This window comes from Hylaeus volcanicus, chromosome 5 (assembly GCF_026283585.1).
Source record: "Hylaeus volcanicus isolate JK05 chromosome 5, UHH_iyHylVolc1.0_haploid, whole genome shotgun sequence".
Classification (NCBI taxonomy): domain Eukaryota; kingdom Metazoa; phylum Arthropoda; class Insecta; order Hymenoptera; family Colletidae; genus Hylaeus; species Hylaeus volcanicus.
The window spans coordinates 1,650,161-1,666,942 of NC_071980.1; the positions used below are offsets into that span (position 1 = coordinate 1,650,161).

Below are 16,782 nucleotides of genomic sequence, written 5' to 3' on the forward strand. Positions count from 1 at the left end.
TATGTGGTTCTGCGCCATGCTCGCCGGATTCGTATGTACGTGACTAAAAGTGTGCGAGATATTCAGGGCTTTGTGATTCGTACTAGCAGGGACTTCAGGGTCCAAGTGTTGTTCGGATTGGACACTTTGAACCCCGAAGAAGCTGCAATGAAGGCTGTCAGAATCTACTACGATATTTCCCATGCAATATTCATATTTAAGAAAGCAACTACTATTTTATGTTTACATAAGAGGGTACACGTAGACGTCGAGAATTTTTTTCAAGATTTAAATACACGTTTCAATCCAAAGCAAAGAGTGATTTTACAGTTTAAATATCGAACCTAATGTATATATTTTTGTTGTTGAAATATACTTAAAACAATTGTCGAGATACAACAAATCTCCAGGAACGTGTTTTATTAGGCGACTGTCAAGGGTTTCGTTTCAGGTTTAAGCCTGATGGTGATACAATTCATGCAACGTTACGACGAGGATCCGACGAACACGTACATAAAAGATTTCGACTATCCAATTTTCAAGATGCCGTTCCCAGCCGTTACCATTTGCCCTTTCTCGCCCATTTCGCTCCAAAGACGCTTGAAAATTATGGACGGCGCCATTTTGCCGGAAAACGTAACCAGAGAATTGGCGATGACTTTCTTAAAGTAGGTGACGGTTGACGAAGAACGTAAACATGCGATTAATTAACGCGACGCAATTCGACGCAGATACGGCCATCACATAATGTTGCCCTACACTCCTGTAAAGAAGTACAAGCACATGGACAAGTTGCAAATGTTCCTGAAGGAGAACAAATGGACCGTGATGGATTTTGTGAAGAACCTGAAACCCTGCGAGGATGTGGTCGAAGCGTGTTGGTGGAGCAGCGAGCGAATCGATTGCAACAAGTTCATCAAGATCTCGCTCACTTCCTACGGATGCTGCTGCTCCTTCAATTATCTTCTCGAAGAATTCGTGGGACGCGAAAAGCAAGTGAATCAATGAAAATAGTTTATCGTTAAATTGTTTAGAAGGTAATCTTCATCGTTTTCTTTGAAACGTTCAGACAACAGCCGAACCCGAGGCCACTAGCCTCCGTCGATTTCGGTCGGAGGAGCGGACTGAAGCTAGTGATAAAGAAGGATGTCCTCAACGATGACGACATCGGCGAGAACGAACTTGATGAAGTAATTACTAACAACGATGGCGTTTTGGTAGGATATTGAACAAATTTGTCCAAATTAAATGATAGACTCACTCGTAACATTGACATTCTCTGTTTCTCGAACAGGTGATCGTTCATCACAGCATGGAGTTTCCAGGACTCAACTCCAATTCGTACGCCGTGCAGAAGCACCGCGAGATGCAGGTACCACGTTCGACTTGATTATCCGACGCGGAATAGGTTGTTTCTTGGATTTCCTTAAATATTTTAAAAAGCTCGTGATTTATTTGACGAAGCGTTTTTACCTCTAGGACCGTTTCATTGCAAAGATCGTTCACGTTGCATAATGTATCTACAGATCAGTATAAAGGGAGAGGCCATTATAAAGCCGGAAGGATTGGATCATCTCAACTCGGCAAACCAAAAGGTCCCTGTGTGCATCCCGGGAAACATAAATACCTTGGAATATTTTCCCACTTATCGGTACTTGAACTGCTACACGAATTGCAGAATAAAAATGATGATCCGCGTCTGCGGATGCTTGCCGTACATCTTCAGCAACATAGCAGAGCATTACAAAATCAAAGTAAATTGATCAGAAACGCTATATATGTACAGGGTGTCTGTATATGTAGCTAAGACGATTCTGAATCAACCTCAGCTACCTCCCATTTCCGGTTTCTTACATTACTTCTGGGACACCCTGTATACATTTCAACCTTTTGTTTATAAATTCTCCTACAGGCTTAATTCTTCAATCGTAATTTTTTTGTTAACGGTGGACTATTTTTTTAAGTAACGAGCTATTACCGATCCTATCTAGTTTCTTAGTGCCAGGACCAATTTTAGCGTTGCGGCTTGAAGGGACTGATCTGCATTCAGGAGCACTCGAAAGAGATAAGTATCGACAAGGACGTCATTATGCCAAATTTTACCTGTTCTTGTCGTGCACCGTGCCAAGAACTGGTTTACGACAGTTTTCCCAACTCGATGTACCTGACCAAAACCAACGCTTCGTCTAGCTAGTGAGTCGATGCTTCGTAAATCGATTATCGTATCGAATACTTTCGTTCTTAAAGGCCACGTTCCCCATCACTGACGACACGAGCTACACGTTTGTTCCAGCATACATGTATCGGAAGAGAGCGCTGTTTTAAGGGTCTTCATGAATTCGCAAGTCTTTCAGATCACAGAAACGTTGCCAGCGGCCGACGAGGTGTATCTCTTAGGTAACGATTCGAAACAAGTGCCCTCTCATACGTTTACCTTCGAGGAAACTATCTTTTATTGCAGAATTTTCGTATATTTTTATATTTCAGCGTCGATTGGAGGGATTTTTAGTCTGTTCCTCGGCTGTAGTTTCCTAAGCCTGGTCGAGATCGTTTATTTCGGTGGCTTGCTATGTCGTGCAATTTTCTTACGGCCTAAAATCAAATCAACCTCGAAGAGGAAGCGAATCGTCCACGATAGTCACGTTGATCCTCCATCGTATAATTATTGATCGTTAGTAAGTATACGCAGACACGTGTATCACGGATCGATTAAACGTTTCACTTTTCTCTTTCTTTGTGTCTTCAAACACCCTTTCTATCGCGGAATGGAACAGGGAAACGGGTCAGCTCTACGAATCGATGGCTCGGTTCGGGAGATCTATTGTGTAACGCCGCTGGCATACGTGGAGCACCAAGAATCTGGAGCAATTAGATCTATTTCGAGCGATTACTGGAACGTCGCGAACACGTTTACATCCACGGCGGTAAAAATATTTACTACGGCCAGTTTCCGCTTTGAAGTTCGTCTGACGACGAATCGTGTTCCTGACGAGGAGACATTTAGTCGAAACCATTCGAGAGTTTAGAGAGTAGTGGCTATGCCGATCCAACGAGCTAGCTTCGTCTCAGGTTCCAAAAAAACTTAACTTCTTTATTAAAGGAAGCCACTGTAATGGTTACAATTAACTATCGCAAAAAGCAATCCCCTTTCAAACGTTACGCAACATTCGCTGAAAATATATTATTTTATCCGAAAAATTAAAATTTCAAATAAACGAAACTCAGTCGCAAAAAACAGTCGCGATACATGGAAAGCGGTCGAGAAACGTTTCTCCGCGGTATTTCTATTTATACGTAAAAATTCGTAATCGAATAAATCGGTAATTCGATCCTGGAGAAACAGCAACGGTCTACGGTTACGCAACGATCGAGGAGGATCCGTCGATCACGGCTTAGCGTGGCAATATATTCGGACAGCAGCGATGCTCATAACATCTATTTTCGGGAGTCCTATCGAAAATACCGACTTAGTTCTCTGTACGTCGACTGTTAGGCTGTACACCGCGAAGAGAGTTGGAAGCATCGGCTATTTTCGACTAAACGCCCACGTGTTTCTTACGCAGTTCGCGTAACAGAAGTGTTTTCGATCCCCGAAGTCGCTGACTTTTTTTTCTTCTATCTTTTCTTAGGTAAATCTTTCTCTGAAAATGTGTACATCGTACTAAAACAGTAATAAAAAAAGCGTGTGCAAAATTTCAAATTAAAATCTTGCATTCTTCCATCGGTAAAAAATATGTTTATAACAGCCCGACAGGCGCCATCGTTACTTCGCGAAACATTCGCTCTCGAGTCGCGTAACGTTTCGTGTTTACGAGAAGCTTGTGTTTCTCTTTGATCGTCGAGTTTCTGGTAAAACGCCAGTACTTTTTGCCGATTTTATTAGAAACAAAGCTGCCACTTGGAAATCCAATTACCCTGGAATACATTTCGGTGGGAGCTAGGATTTGAAAAAAATGTTATTATGTTATTATGATTATGTAAAAAGGTGACTTCGATATCCAATCGGCTGTCTCAAGCAGAACGAAACACATACTAGCAACGGTGATACTTTTCGAACAGTCCCATTTTCCGAACCTCGTTCCATCGCTCCGTTTCGATACAATGCGACGTATATGGACTTACATTTTGCTTTTCGCGCGAACAGAACAAAATCGAGAGAATAAAATTGCACGGGAGAAGCGCGAATAATCTCAGCACTGGTTTTGTTCATTTTGAATTCTTTTCGATACGAACGAGCGTGGCATCGCAGACCAATCGAGGTTGGCGGGCTGTCGAGGTGTTCCTTTCTTGCTTCGACCCTGAAATCAACAAAAACAACCACATTTTACGGCAATGTTCACTCCACAGAGTGCGCGGAGTACATTTTTAGGAAAATTAGGTTGCGTTCCGGGACCCTTTCGCGATTAATCCGTGACTGCGCGTGCCAGAAATCATCTTTGTCGCGGAGATTTCAATGATCACGACCTATAAGAAGCACTACCGTGCCGCAAATCTCTAGGAACAGACGTAACCATATATATTTGTTTCTCATTTCGAAAACTGCCACGCAATTCCAACAAAATTGAACATTTTTAATATTTATTATTACGTACGGAATGATAAACTCACCATGCTGAGGTACACCGAAGTTAAAACAATCCTGCGTACAGTAACCAGAGGCAAATCAACAGAAGTATGAGTATGAAGTACGTGGTGAGGATGTTCTTCGTTTCGTGGGCTGGCAGTGGCATTTTTCGGTGTTCACTGGAAGTTCACGGCACTGGGGAGGATAAAAAGCATTCGTTTGCGTTCGCGTGTCGACCAAGTTCACCTCGACTCTACTCTCTATACCAATATAATATTCTCCTCATTGTACGAAATGGATGCCACGATGGCTACTTACGGAGGATTATCGGTCGCTCGACGATAATCTTTGTTCTTGGACGACGAATTCGTCAACGAAACTTGTTAATGCTTTTTATCGATTGGCTGTTTAGTCGACTTTAAACTGTGGAGAGCCGTAGCCGTGGAAAGTTTACTGGAAACGAACGAATCGAAATCGAGCCGAAGGAATAACAAAGCACCGCGTCACTTTGCGTTCGATCTCCGACTGGATCGTTCTACGCAGGATCAGCGATGATCCCGAAATTCCTCCAGGAACCGTGGTTAGATCCCCACCAGCTCTTTCGCGGACAATATATTGCACCTTCCCTTGTAACTTCTGCTCCAGGATTGGTAGCCCAGGTCCCACCACCGACTGTTGATGCGAAACCAACGTGTTCTCTGCCACCTCGGGTTATATTAAGCACACGTGAATATATTGGATATAGCTCCGGTGGAAAAAGCTCCGGATCGATTCGCGATCGCCGTCGATGCAAGGGCGGATATCGACTCAAGGCCTTCCGGATCACCTGACGCTAGAAACGACGCCGTAAGTTTCCTCGAGGAGAGTAAAGTAGCGCTTGTATATTAACTCTTTCGTCGCAACTGTTTCCTACAATTCTATACGTTTCTTTTTTAGAAATTAATTATATTAAACTGTGATTGGTTATAAATCAAAGGTTAAGAGGGAATGGAAAGATTAAGATATTATTATTACGTACGTATTTTCAATCTAAAAAACAGAGTCGCGTGTGCTTCATATTTCTATACTTGTTAAAACACAGTTAAATGTTTTGATTTTTATGAGAGAACAATCTCGATACGTTAAATTAGACTGCGTAAAGGAAGTGGTCGCAAAATATTAGTCCCTGCATATTTTTAATAGAGGGGAAAGACATTCTGCTCGAAAGATTTCATTTATTTGGTTATATAATCACTTTTGAATCTAAACTACGCGCTTTTACGGAACAATAATTGGTATCGCCATCTCGCGGTGAATAGGTGGAACTAAAATCCCGACCTCCGTACAGCGCACCACCGGGAAAACGCCTAAGCTTGTCCTCGAATAGTTCCTCTTTTTAATGGCGCCGTTTACGTGGTAATTTACCGACATTATGGTAATATATCGACATGTCGGTAAATCACGACGTAAATGGCGCCATCTAGTTGATTTACCGACATGTCGATATATTACCATAATGTCGGTAAATTACCACGTAAACGGCGCCATCTAGCGTTACGAAAAGGGACTGTTCGAGGACAAGCTTGGGCGTTTTCCCGGTGGTGCGCTGTACGGAGGCCGGAATTTCAGTTGTACCTATTCACCGCGAGATGGCTATTAAGTTGAATGAAAATCGCGCGTAATATATTTCTTCTTTTTATGTATACCCTTTGATATCTTTTCTTTAAAAACGTACCTACAAAAGTTGAATTAAAATAGAAATTTATTTTTACAAAAAAATCGTTATATTCATTGAAATAATTTATTACACAGTACATAGTAATCTAATAATAAATTATTTAATACATGATTGCATATTACAACTATAGATACAAATGATGACACGCGGTATGGAAGCATCGTTCGTTGCGCGTGTTGAACGTAGAGCTGCGTTCCACTAGAGATAGGCAACACTCTCAGCCGGATAAAAAGTTATTTTTTATTATTGAAATAAAAGAAATTGGATAATCCAACGTATTCAATCGCGAGTAAACTTATTTGTGACTTATATTTGAGAGAACAGATCAATGTCTGGTTATCCATTACGAATTATTTCATTTTACGATTCAAGTACTGCCGTTTGTGTAACAATTAATAGACAAGCAATTAATTATCGTTCATTCGTTATTCGAAATTTTTATTTAGATAAGAATTATTCTCTATCTCTTAATACTCCGTTCTCCTTCTCCGTTAATCGTTTTCCCCTTATTACTGATCCGTGAGCTGTCGACGAAATCATTGTACGTCGAATCAGCGTATTCTAATAATATTAATAACATCTAGCAGAGAATTAACGATAAACAATCATCGTCGATTCAACGTACAAGAACCGCAAATGTATTGTAGGTAGAAAAAAAGATTAATCCTGCGAGGAATAGCAAGTTTACAATTAAAAAAACTATTCGACCCTACCCACATTTCACCTAACGATGATACCACCTTATTCCCAGCTCAGGATCGATCTTTCTATCTCTGATACCAAGCGAAGGCTCGTTGTTCCTTGCAGTAGTGGACTTAATGCACGAGATTTTAATCGAGGACGTATGGAAGATACGAAACGAATCCCAGATCGTTAACAGACGGTCTAATGACGTTTTAAACGGTTGTCTTTGATAAGTGGCGCGGCACGAACACGAGTGGCAGAGTCAGAGCCTCTTTTGGGCGCCGCGCACGGATCCCGTCTATGAAATAACCAAGTGAAGTAAATCGAGGTGAAGGGTCCCGCAACACGGCTAACGGTACATTATACTCATCGGAATTCATGGTACGGTCCATTCGTACCGCGACTGCACGTCCATCCTGTTTGTCGGTACCATTCCGACGACGAGCTTCCAGAGTCCGGTTCCGAGAAGCATAAGCGGGCCAGTGGCGTGTCCCGCGAGTGACTAGGCTACCTCGAACAACATAACGAGTATGATCTTGTCTTCTGACGTTCTATATTTCCCTCTCAACGGATATTCATGAAATAAGTCGAATAAGATAACAAGTTATACGCTCTAGAAACATAATGTGACCGCATATAATCGTTTGAGAAAAAAAATACGTGCAGGACATGGTGCGTTTCGAAAGTAATTACTCAAGAATAATGAGGCGCGGAGTGAATGATACGTTCCGCAAAGAAAAAAAAAAAAGAAACATTCAAGAAATATGCGAAGCTCACCATGTGGCACGTCCCACAAAGAATCGCTTTGGACCGTGGGGCGCAGCATGCGGTCGTTCCGCACATAATTATCCAAAAAAAAAAATGAAGCGGGCACCCTGCGGTGCGTTTTGTTAAGTATTACTTGATAAATACAAAAGAAGAACGTAATATGCCAAGAAAAACAAAGATAAGCGCCATATGTTGCATCCCACTGCAACTCGCGGTATTAAGTACCTACGATCGCACCACACGTTGTGTTTCACAATTTACGGAGATGAATAATGATAATAAAGAACTGGATTCCCATGCTATATTCCCGACACTTGAAAATTACCGGTGTCGTAAATATAATCGAGCAATAAGGAAAAGCATCGATGAAAGGACGAATAAAGTACGAACACGTTAAAAACAATCGTGCAGCGATGGAGAATCGAAGAACCCATTAACGTTTCCGGGCTGGTTGCAACTCTGGTAGAGCTGAATGATATGACTTTACGATGCCTCTGGAAAGAATAACTTGTACGATGCATTCCGTGGAACGCTGTTACGAGGCAGCCTGTACCACCAGCTCGAAACCGGCTCGCGAGGCAGGTCTAACGAACTCGATCGAATTCCGAGACCGGATTCCGCGAAACGATCGCCTCCGTCCCGATACGTGCGTTTTTTTTTTTCACGCTGAAATAATCTCTTCGAGCCCTTTTCACCTGAAATTGACGAAACTAACGAGAGAACGGTATGGACACGCGACGCGGCACGTTTAGAGAGCGCGCCAAGTTATATCGTATCGTATAAGAGCTTTTCTGTCGGAAACGGTACTGTTTGCCCTGCAAAATTCAACGGCACGCGGATCAGCGAATTTTACATTCCAACGAACGATGGTGGCGACTTATTCGTCGGGACGCGAAACACTGGAATCCCCGGGTAATCGAAACGAAATCGGGTTTCAATTAACCGGGGAGGGTCGAAATTTCAATGTCAAAGGTAAAAAGCGGCTCACCTTCCGTCGCGGAAGGAAATCGAACGATCTCGCGGGAAGGAAAATCGTCCATTTTCTCGATTTCTCCCGAGAAATCATTTTCTAGCAACTTGAATACTGGTCTCTCGACGGCGATGGGCTAGCTCCGTCAAAGAGGTTACTAGGTCCCGGCGGCGAGGTTCTTAGAGCACGAGGATTCACCTTCCTGAGCGACAAGTCGCGCTCGACGCGACGTTGGACGCTGGCTCTCGAGAGTTGCCCGCCTTTGGAAATGCTCGCGACGCCAGACCAGCTCTGGAGGGTTCGATGAACGTTTAAAAGCTCGGAACGGCCGGTGGCTCCGACGAGGCGCTTGCCGAATTCCTCGGTTTGCAGACGCAACCGCTCTCGACGAGAACGTAATCCTGACCGGTCAAGGTCACTGGACCGAGAGGAATCACTAGAAACAGGTACGGCACGTACGTCTGCGTGCATTCACCGTGGACCACGTCGCACTCTTTCGACCTGAAACAATTCGGCAATGTCTCTATACGTTCACCCGTGAATACGTTAACTATTGGGTTGTCATGAAACAAACAGTGCGAACAGCGACCCGATAAACGGTTCAAAAGTAGGCTCGTCCTCGGTCACGAACTCGACATTGTAGACCAGTTCGTTCCACTGTGCCACATTCGAATCGCCGCGACCACCCGCCGATAAGCCTCGATGAATTTCGAATTTGAATCGCCTCGCTCACGTTCGCGGATCACGACACGACGTGCTAAGAAAGTAACAGTGGATAAGGATCGAGACCTGTGCATCTGGTATGCGCGGTTCGGAGACACGCGAGCGAGTTTTCGAAGCGACGTATAGAGGAACTGGTACGAGGAGAAGAGTTGTAAGAAATACAAAACTTTTGTAACGCGTTTCTAGAAAAATAGTCCGTTACAAAAGTAATGGATAATGGGCGAGTAGTCCATTTCAAATTAAAAATGATAACGATGAAATGCATCGTTAAAATTATTAGTTGTTATACGAGGAGTACTTACTCGCAAACCTCGAAGACGACCTGCTGCAAAAGATCTGGGAATTTTTGCACGATCGTCACTGGTTGACCACTGGTTAAGCTGACCCCGTACATGGGCGCCGTAGTGTTGTACCTCGTTTTGCATAATCTGGCTGGAGAACCGCACGATTCTCTCGGTGAAAATGCTCGTCCTACGGGCAAAAATAATTGTTTTCTTCGAGTAAACAATTATTCGTCTTCCAGATGTGTGTTTTTCATTTCCCAACGCGTACTGTACGGTGTACATACTAGATTGACCTGTGATGGTTCCTCGACGTTAATGATATACCATAGAAGGGGCATGTAATCAAAGACTGCGGAAACATGGTCATCATGCTAAACGGCGCACCATGTGTGCTCGTCTAGACAAATTACGACATCGTCCAGAGTAATAATATGCAAATTTTTACCTTCGTTCTCCATCGTAATTATGTTCTACTCGCACTAAACAGTGTCTTCCCATCTGCATAAATGAATAAATAAATTCTAACAGTATCGACGACCCGAGAGAGCATGATTCCTCGGTTAGAGCCATGCGGGAACGTCGAAGGAACGCGAATGAAAAAAATTCCCAGCGGTCATCCGTCGAAAATTTGAATTCACGGCAGGGATTTCTATGAACGAAAGGAATCGGGTAATTCGTTCGCGATATCGGCGCCCTTTCTTTGGAATTCCGTCGACTGGTGTGTTCGAAACGATGAGTGGGTCGCCAGCGGGTCCCGTTACGAGCAGAACGGAGCGATAACTGTATTGGCCGGATAACACGGTGCCTTATTACCGTCCTCCTGCATCAGCGGACCCATTAATCCATAGTATCCACAGTGGGACAGATTTTCTCCAGCGAGATCAAAATTCGAGTAACCGATTTATCAATTATATGCTGCGTATTTCATTTATTTTCTAGTCAAAATGAAATTTTTTTTTATTTTAATTAGACGAGAACTTTAGGATTCACTTTGTCTCGAACCCGACGAAGAATACAACGTTCTACCGTCGATGGATTCATTCTTTCGCGGCTAACGAGTCTCTAATGGCGCGAGAATCAAAGGTCACGCGTCGACCGAGCAGGAACACGCGCAGCGGGTGTTGTGGTTGTTTCGAACCAGGTTTTCGTGTCATAAGGACAGTCGCGTAAGTCAAGGCTGCGAGGTCCTGGTACAACGCGCAACCGGTTGTTCCGATTTTTGTAGATTTTCGAACGCGTCCTGCGTGAACGAGCTCGGAATCGAACGACGTGTCCTTCCGCGAATTGACGACTCAGTTTACACCAATGGCGCGCAACCTTCATCGCGACTGGACTCAAAAATCGATAGTCCGTACGTTGAAAAAACGAAAGTTGCTGTAGCTGACACTTTTTGTTTCGGTAGTAGGCGCTTAGGGAAAGCGCTACGAAAGTAGGCGACACTGCGTGCTTGCGGAACCAACTTTTTACTTTCCGACCTATAAGGAAGGAAAGCATTGCGATCCGTGAAACATTCTTTTTATGGTTAAACGCGTTTTCGAGCCCCCTGATCGTATTTCGTTAAATATTATCCGTTAACGAATCTTATTCTATCCGAATTGCACAATTAGTGGTTGATAGTTTAATTAATATTCTGACCACCCCGGGTGTGAACTAGCACAGCGCTGAATTCGTTGGAGAAACCCGGTGACGCATAAATGTTTTATGGAACAAGAGCACTTTACAGTCGCCCGATCGACGAGGGAACCGCATCAAGTGGCACGAATTGAATTTGAATGAACCTTCGAAGATATATCGGTAAAGCTACAGACGATGTCCCTCTATAGAATTCGGATTAAGTTTCGATACGTCTATAGATTGGTATTAAAAGCTAGCAAGGTGGTACGTTATCTTTATCGCCGAATAACTCCCGAGCTATCGAGATTCTACTCTATAGCGAGTGCAATAATTTTCGGTCCTCTATCCAGCTTGAATGTTTCATTGAGATCAGGTGTGTAACACTTTACGCGGTTCTCTCGTTAATGTCTGAGCAACGGTATCACCGCGAAACATTCGCACGGCAGCAAATCCGCGGGAAACTGCATACTTCTTCTAAAAGCGCCAAGTCCCGGGAACGTTCGCGAGGGAAACAGCCAGAGCATGAGAGCAGAATGTTTGCATATTACCAGCCACGGTACAATAACCTTATAACGCGCGCGTGAACGCGCATCGTCTCGATAATACCCCGCAGGAGCGACTGCGATAATTATAAATTAATAGCCGCCATCGCTGGTGTTTGCGAGCTGCCGCAACCGAGGGCACCAAACGAGTACGGGTACGAGATATTTATGTGTGTGCACGAAATTCTATTCGAGCAAAATAGCGAACGCGGAACGCGTAAAATAAATTGCGGAGGTTCGACAAGGGTGCGGGCCAAGGGAGCAAAATATTTTTCGCTCGTCGATCGAATAGAATGAAAATATTGTTTTTCGCGTACACGTAGACGCGATTCTCTCCGAGCGAAAAAACCGTTTCGATGGATTCGTCGTATCAGACTTTCGAACTGTTCTCGAAAGAAGAGACCACTTGGTCGCTCATTAAAATTGTTTTCGCGAAGAACTTACCGTTTCGAGAGTTCTCTGCGATCGAGTAGCCGCCGTGAACAGCCTTGTAATTGTGCAGAAGTGCCTGCCTCGTCAGCTCGGGGTCGATCGTTCGTGGCTGATGAGACCTCGCCGTTCGACTGCTCGCCCACAGGTTCTTGTAACTTCTCGATATCGCGGCTCTACGACATTTTTTCGTTTATCGGAACGGTACATCGAGGAAATCGGAAAGGGAGCTGCCTCGAATTTCAGCGGACGCCCTTACAAGGGGACACTTACGACGGATACTGCATGTTATTCGGGCCCACGCAGTCCATTGGGTCCGTCAGCGCGTCGCCCCACACGTACTTCAGGCCCAGACCGTTCCCCTCGCATGTTTTGGCTCCGTAGACGTGGCTACACGTCGTGATAACGAGAATCAGGCCGAGGTACCTGGACATCTGGAATCGGAATTCAAATATTATTTTTACCCCGGATTATTGTTACCAATCTAAATGAGAATTTTGCCCATATCCGATGGAGCAGCCTGTACATCGCGAGAGGAATGTACGGGAAAGAATCGTTTCACGTATCGGGAACCTCTTCGTGGATGAGTATTAACGAGAAACTAATTACGTTCGGCAGCACGAACGGGTGCTCATGAATAAAACAATCACAGCTGGCTCTGGACTTGGATCACGGCTACGAGGAAACACGTTGTCGCGATGGAGGTAGTAGGGTTGGACGTACTCGAATAATTTAGCATTCGAGTACCGGGAGTAAATTCAAGTATATTCTTTAATTTAAGAGGTTTACAATTTGTTTGCGATGTCAATTCGATATTTTCAAATGAATATAATGCAAGTATGAAACAAAAATTCGCTGAGGCCCACCGCTATATCGACAAGAGTGTGAACGAGCGCGAGGTCTTGGACCTCGGGAGGTCGCGCAAGGTCAAGAGCAAAAGCAAATGACACTGAATGGACTTGGTGTGACTCGCCGTGTAAAAATTCATCGTAACCGCGCACGCGTATCGTGCCGTCTATTTTTACCTTCGGCTCCGCGCACTGGTTTCAAAAAAAGTCGTTCATACCGCCATGAATGCGTAAACGCGCGTCGACTTCCGATTGGCAGAACGAGGTTGGACGCCAGAGCTGATTGGCGATTACTTCAGCGCGCTTGCGATAGTACGGACAAGTTTTTTTAAAATCAACCCAGATCTTTCGCCAGCGACAACTGCACGCGTTTCTTTAGATTTGCATTTCTTGCTTCCTTGATTTTTAACGTAACACGTACAAAAATCGATAGATAATATCGAGCTTTCGTGATCAATAGCAGCCAGCGAGTTAAGAGTTCTGTTCACGCAATTTCGCGGACGTTCAACGATCGACTCTGAATCCTCCCGTTATCGTTTCCTTCGGTCCGTGACTTCGTTTCACGGAACGCTGACACTCTGGCATCTCCGCTGCCAGAAAACGAGTAAGTAAAGCATTTTTTCCCTTTCGAGCCTCCCGAGCGACAAAGCCAGTCGAAAAAGTGCGAAAGAGTGACGGGATCGAATTGGGAGTGACGATTAGTCGAGCGTAATCGATATCGATCCCATGTAAGTATAACGTTCGGGGTTTCTGGGTTGCCGGGTCCGCGGAACTTCCGTTATGCGCGTTCGTCGACGATTCACCACGAGTGAAAGCATGCTTGCGCATCGAATTAGGCATGCTCGAGTCTGAATCGATTTCTAGAAAATCTTCTCGAAACAATTGGCGATATAAATGTACCCGCTTACTCTTATTTCGAGCTTCGCGGTCTTTTAACCGGGGTGGTGCTCGAGAATTAGAAGCCAAGAGAGGTCAGCCTGGCAGAAAATCGTGACGTCCTGGCAAAGACGATGAATCGCGCGTGGGAAAAGGAAAGGAAGGAAATCGTTAATGGGTAAGCACTCAAGGCTGGTCATTGGCCGTGACCGGTGTCGCGTATCTGTTTCTTCAGGAAGTCTGCGCCGCTCGCAGCGTTAATTCTCGTCACTGATTCGTTCGCACATCTTCCTCCTGAAATTGCATGTCGCGATGAAAATGCGTCGTGGACGAGGAAAGCTATCCTTTGTAACTAAAACGTGGCAATAGATCCTCTGGAGGAATTTATACAATTGCTGTTATAACGTTGATAGTTTTAGTCGCGTCACGAAATTCCTTATTTAACGTCTTCTAATATCTAATATAAATTATCCAATCAATCTTCTTTCGCCAAGATCGTTGCATTCGATTCGCAAAGCATGGAGTTGAACGTGTTTAGATCGGATTAGACGTGGCGCAGCGTGTAATTATCGATCCGACATCGATCGCAGAATAAATGCGGTTGGATAAATATATACGGGTTATCCGTCTATCAAAGGATTGCATAACGGTTATCTCACAGACAAACAAGACTTACGCCTAAGGCCTTGATCGAAGGGGATCCCCTGAATCAACGTTTATAAACGAATAGAAATGCGGTTTATTTTTAAACGTTTGCTGTTTTTTAATAATTTCATCTTGGGCTTCGTTAAAATATAATGCGCCACTGATCCCAAGCGAGCGAAGACGAGACGTATGTGAGAATCGCTTGAACTTGAAGAGATCGAGGTGAACTTCCACGGTTTGCCGCATCCGTGGGTAATTGTAGCATGGAGATGAACAATTGTTCGCGACCACAGCTATTTCTCACGTCGTTGGGAGCTCGTTCCCCCAGCAGCCGGAGTACTGTTAATCTGCTAACAAACTGCGCCAGGAACAACAATTAACAGGTTGTTCGCTATCTTTGATCAGGGCAACGATTTCCTAACTGGAGCTGCGTGGAAGCTTCTCCAAGGACGAGGGAGGAGCGAGGGGACACGGCCTTCCTCGTTTATTTACAACAGAATCGGTCCCGCTCTTTTACGTGTATAAAGTTTAATTGATAGCAGACCTTGTGAGAGAATATGACCTTTTATTATAAATTAAACCCGGTACACGACGAGCGATGTGCATTGTATCTTTGCGCGGGAAGCAACTGGCATTGTAATCGTTTAGAAAATTTGTTTCAGCCATCGGGTAAGCTCACCGAACCGCGCTAACTGGTAGAAACACTCGAGAAAAAAAGTGTACTTCCGGAAGCGATGAGCAGATTCCACCGTGGACCATAAGCGAGTCGCGCGGTCGGTTCTAACGGTAAAGATGAATCGTCGAAAACGTTCTTTCCTCTCGCGTTGGTCGGCCTTTATCGGGCGTACGTTTATTCATCCTTGTCTTCGATAACGGTACAGCCATTTCGGTGCTTCGTTTCATGAATAAATTATTCTAACTGTCAGCGTCTTGTTACGGAGTTCGAAATTCCTTTTGGCTTCGATCCCGGTCTCCGTTTCGCAGAAACGTCCTCGTCAGAGGTTCGTTAACACCTTACCATCCATCACCTGACCCTGTCACGAGCGAACGCTATCGAGTATTAACCCTCTCGATGTTCGCAAGGGAAAGCTGCACACCACGGCCTGAACTTTCTATTCATTTCAAAACGGAAAGGGGAACAGGAACACGTGCGTAGGTTAAAGAAAATTATTACAGACATTATTAAATTTCTCGGGGCTGCGAGAAATTTTCTGCAAGAACTGGAATTTCGGAAACGTTTGAGACATTGTCTTGCCTATAAATTCGGAGAATCCTCGGGCAACTCCCTTGAATGATAAACCTTCGAAGAATATCACCTCCCGTACCACTCTAACTCGACTACAATAATCATTTTCGAGATGCACCGCTGCATCCTCGTACCTGCTCAGAATCTTTCCCACCTGTAATCTCAATTTTCTCGACCTTCAAAGATTTATGCGCGCACTCTCCATCGCACGTGGCGCTCGTTCATCTACACGGATGAATTCAAACCAGAGACGGGCAAAATTCTAATCTAGATACGAATCTTGAACAACTCGAGAGCTGTAACAGGTACATTTCATTCGTTTATTATTCGAGGAAATGGTTGTTCAGCTCTGGTTAAAATTTTAGCACAACTATTTTCCTCTTGCTGCGTTAGATGCGCGTCGAAAATTTCTAATTGGTACCTGACCGCGAGGTTTAATTTTCCGGGTGCTTAATTTATCTCTCGAGTCTAATCGAGATCAGGGACCCCATGCAAACAGTAATTTCTTAAATGGTCGATGCGAACCTGATGAATCTTAAGCTTTATAGGGTTGCCACGAAAATTAGCGATCGAGATTTAGTACAGAGTTACCGAAGACTCACCGTCATTCACCGTGATGAAGATCAAGTCTAACACTGGAGCGTCTGAAACCTTTTCTCGGCCCGTTCGACGATTATGCGATCGACTATGCGTTGCATTAATCGATCGAAAGGTTCGATGAGTGGAAAGGGACAGGATCGAAACCAGGGCACCACGAGTCTTCTTAAACACTGTTCATGTCACTACACCGGATGTCGTGGGGTCGAACACCTCCTCCGTCCTCACAGGTGGATGTCCAGAGGTTGACTGTAGAATCGTAAGTAACCGCTCTCTGTGCTTCGTCGGAGCTGGGG

General features: G+C 44.4%; 2 protein-coding genes and 1 long non-coding RNA gene across 5 annotated transcripts; 1 reads left to right on the forward strand and 2 right to left on the reverse strand.

Moving 5' to 3' along the window:
- Nucleotides 1-413: 413 nt before the first annotated feature.
- LOC128876342 (sodium channel protein Nach-like) lies at nt 414-2,912 on the forward strand. Of its 3 annotated transcripts, XM_054122616.1 has the most exons (8): nt 414-647; nt 711-971; nt 1,049-1,196; nt 1,274-1,351; nt 1,506-1,733; nt 1,997-2,172; nt 2,273-2,376; nt 2,467-2,912. In XM_054122616.1, the coding sequence occupies exons 1-8, from the start codon at nt 442-444 to the stop codon at nt 2,646-2,648; spliced, it is 1,383 nt and encodes a 460-aa protein (XP_053978591.1). In that variant the 5' UTR covers nt 414-441; the 3' UTR covers nt 2,649-2,912. The 3 variants fall into 3 exon arrangements, with proteins under 3 accessions (XP_053978591.1, XP_053978589.1, XP_053978590.1); XM_054122614.1 differs by having other exon boundaries at nt 2,273-2,912; XM_054122615.1 differs by having other exon boundaries at nt 1,049-1,169; nt 2,273-2,912.
- A 137-nt stretch (nt 2,913-3,049) lies between these two features.
- Nucleotides 3,050-5,234, reverse strand: LOC128876344 (uncharacterized). The gene is made up of 3 exons (XR_008457006.1): nt 4,862-5,234; nt 4,588-4,738; nt 3,050-4,277 (listed from the first exon to the last, which is right to left on the reverse strand). It is a non-coding gene; the product is annotated as an uncharacterized LOC128876344 (long non-coding RNA).
- A 1,093-nt stretch (nt 5,235-6,327) lies between these two features.
- LOC128876283 (uncharacterized) lies at nt 6,328-16,714 on the reverse strand. Its single transcript, XM_054122503.1, has 5 exons — nt 16,492-16,714; nt 12,548-12,708; nt 12,290-12,450; nt 9,708-9,876; nt 6,328-9,183 (listed from the first exon to the last, which is right to left on the reverse strand). The coding sequence occupies exons 1-5, from the start codon at nt 16,495-16,497 to the stop codon at nt 8,994-8,996; spliced, it is 687 nt and encodes a 228-aa protein (XP_053978478.1). The 5' UTR covers nt 16,498-16,714; the 3' UTR covers nt 6,328-8,993.
- Nucleotides 16,715-16,782: the final 68 nt, after the last annotated feature.

Bases quoted from the DNA above. Each gene is read 5' to 3' on its own strand.
- LOC128876342 (XM_054122614.1), top strand. From the start codon at position 442: ATGGTGATACAATTCATGCAACGTTACGACGAGGATCCGACGAACACG. The intron at 1,197-1,273 runs GTAGGATATTGA...TTTCTCGAACAG, and splicing joins CTAACAACGATGGCGTTTTG to GTGATCGTTCATCACAGCAT. The intron at 2,173-2,272 runs GTGAGTCGATGC...CGTTTGTTCCAG, and splicing joins ACCAACGCTTCGTCTAGCTA to CATACATGTATCGGAAGAGA.
- LOC128876283 (XM_054122503.1), bottom strand. The intron at 12,451-12,547 runs GTAAGTGTCCCC...AAAATGTCGTAG, and splicing joins AATAACATGCAGTATCCGTC to AGCCGCGATATCGAGAAGTT. The intron at 9,877-12,289 runs GTAAGTTCTTCG...TTTTGCCCGTAG, and splicing joins CGCAGAGAACTCTCGAAACG to GACGAGCATTTTCACCGAGA.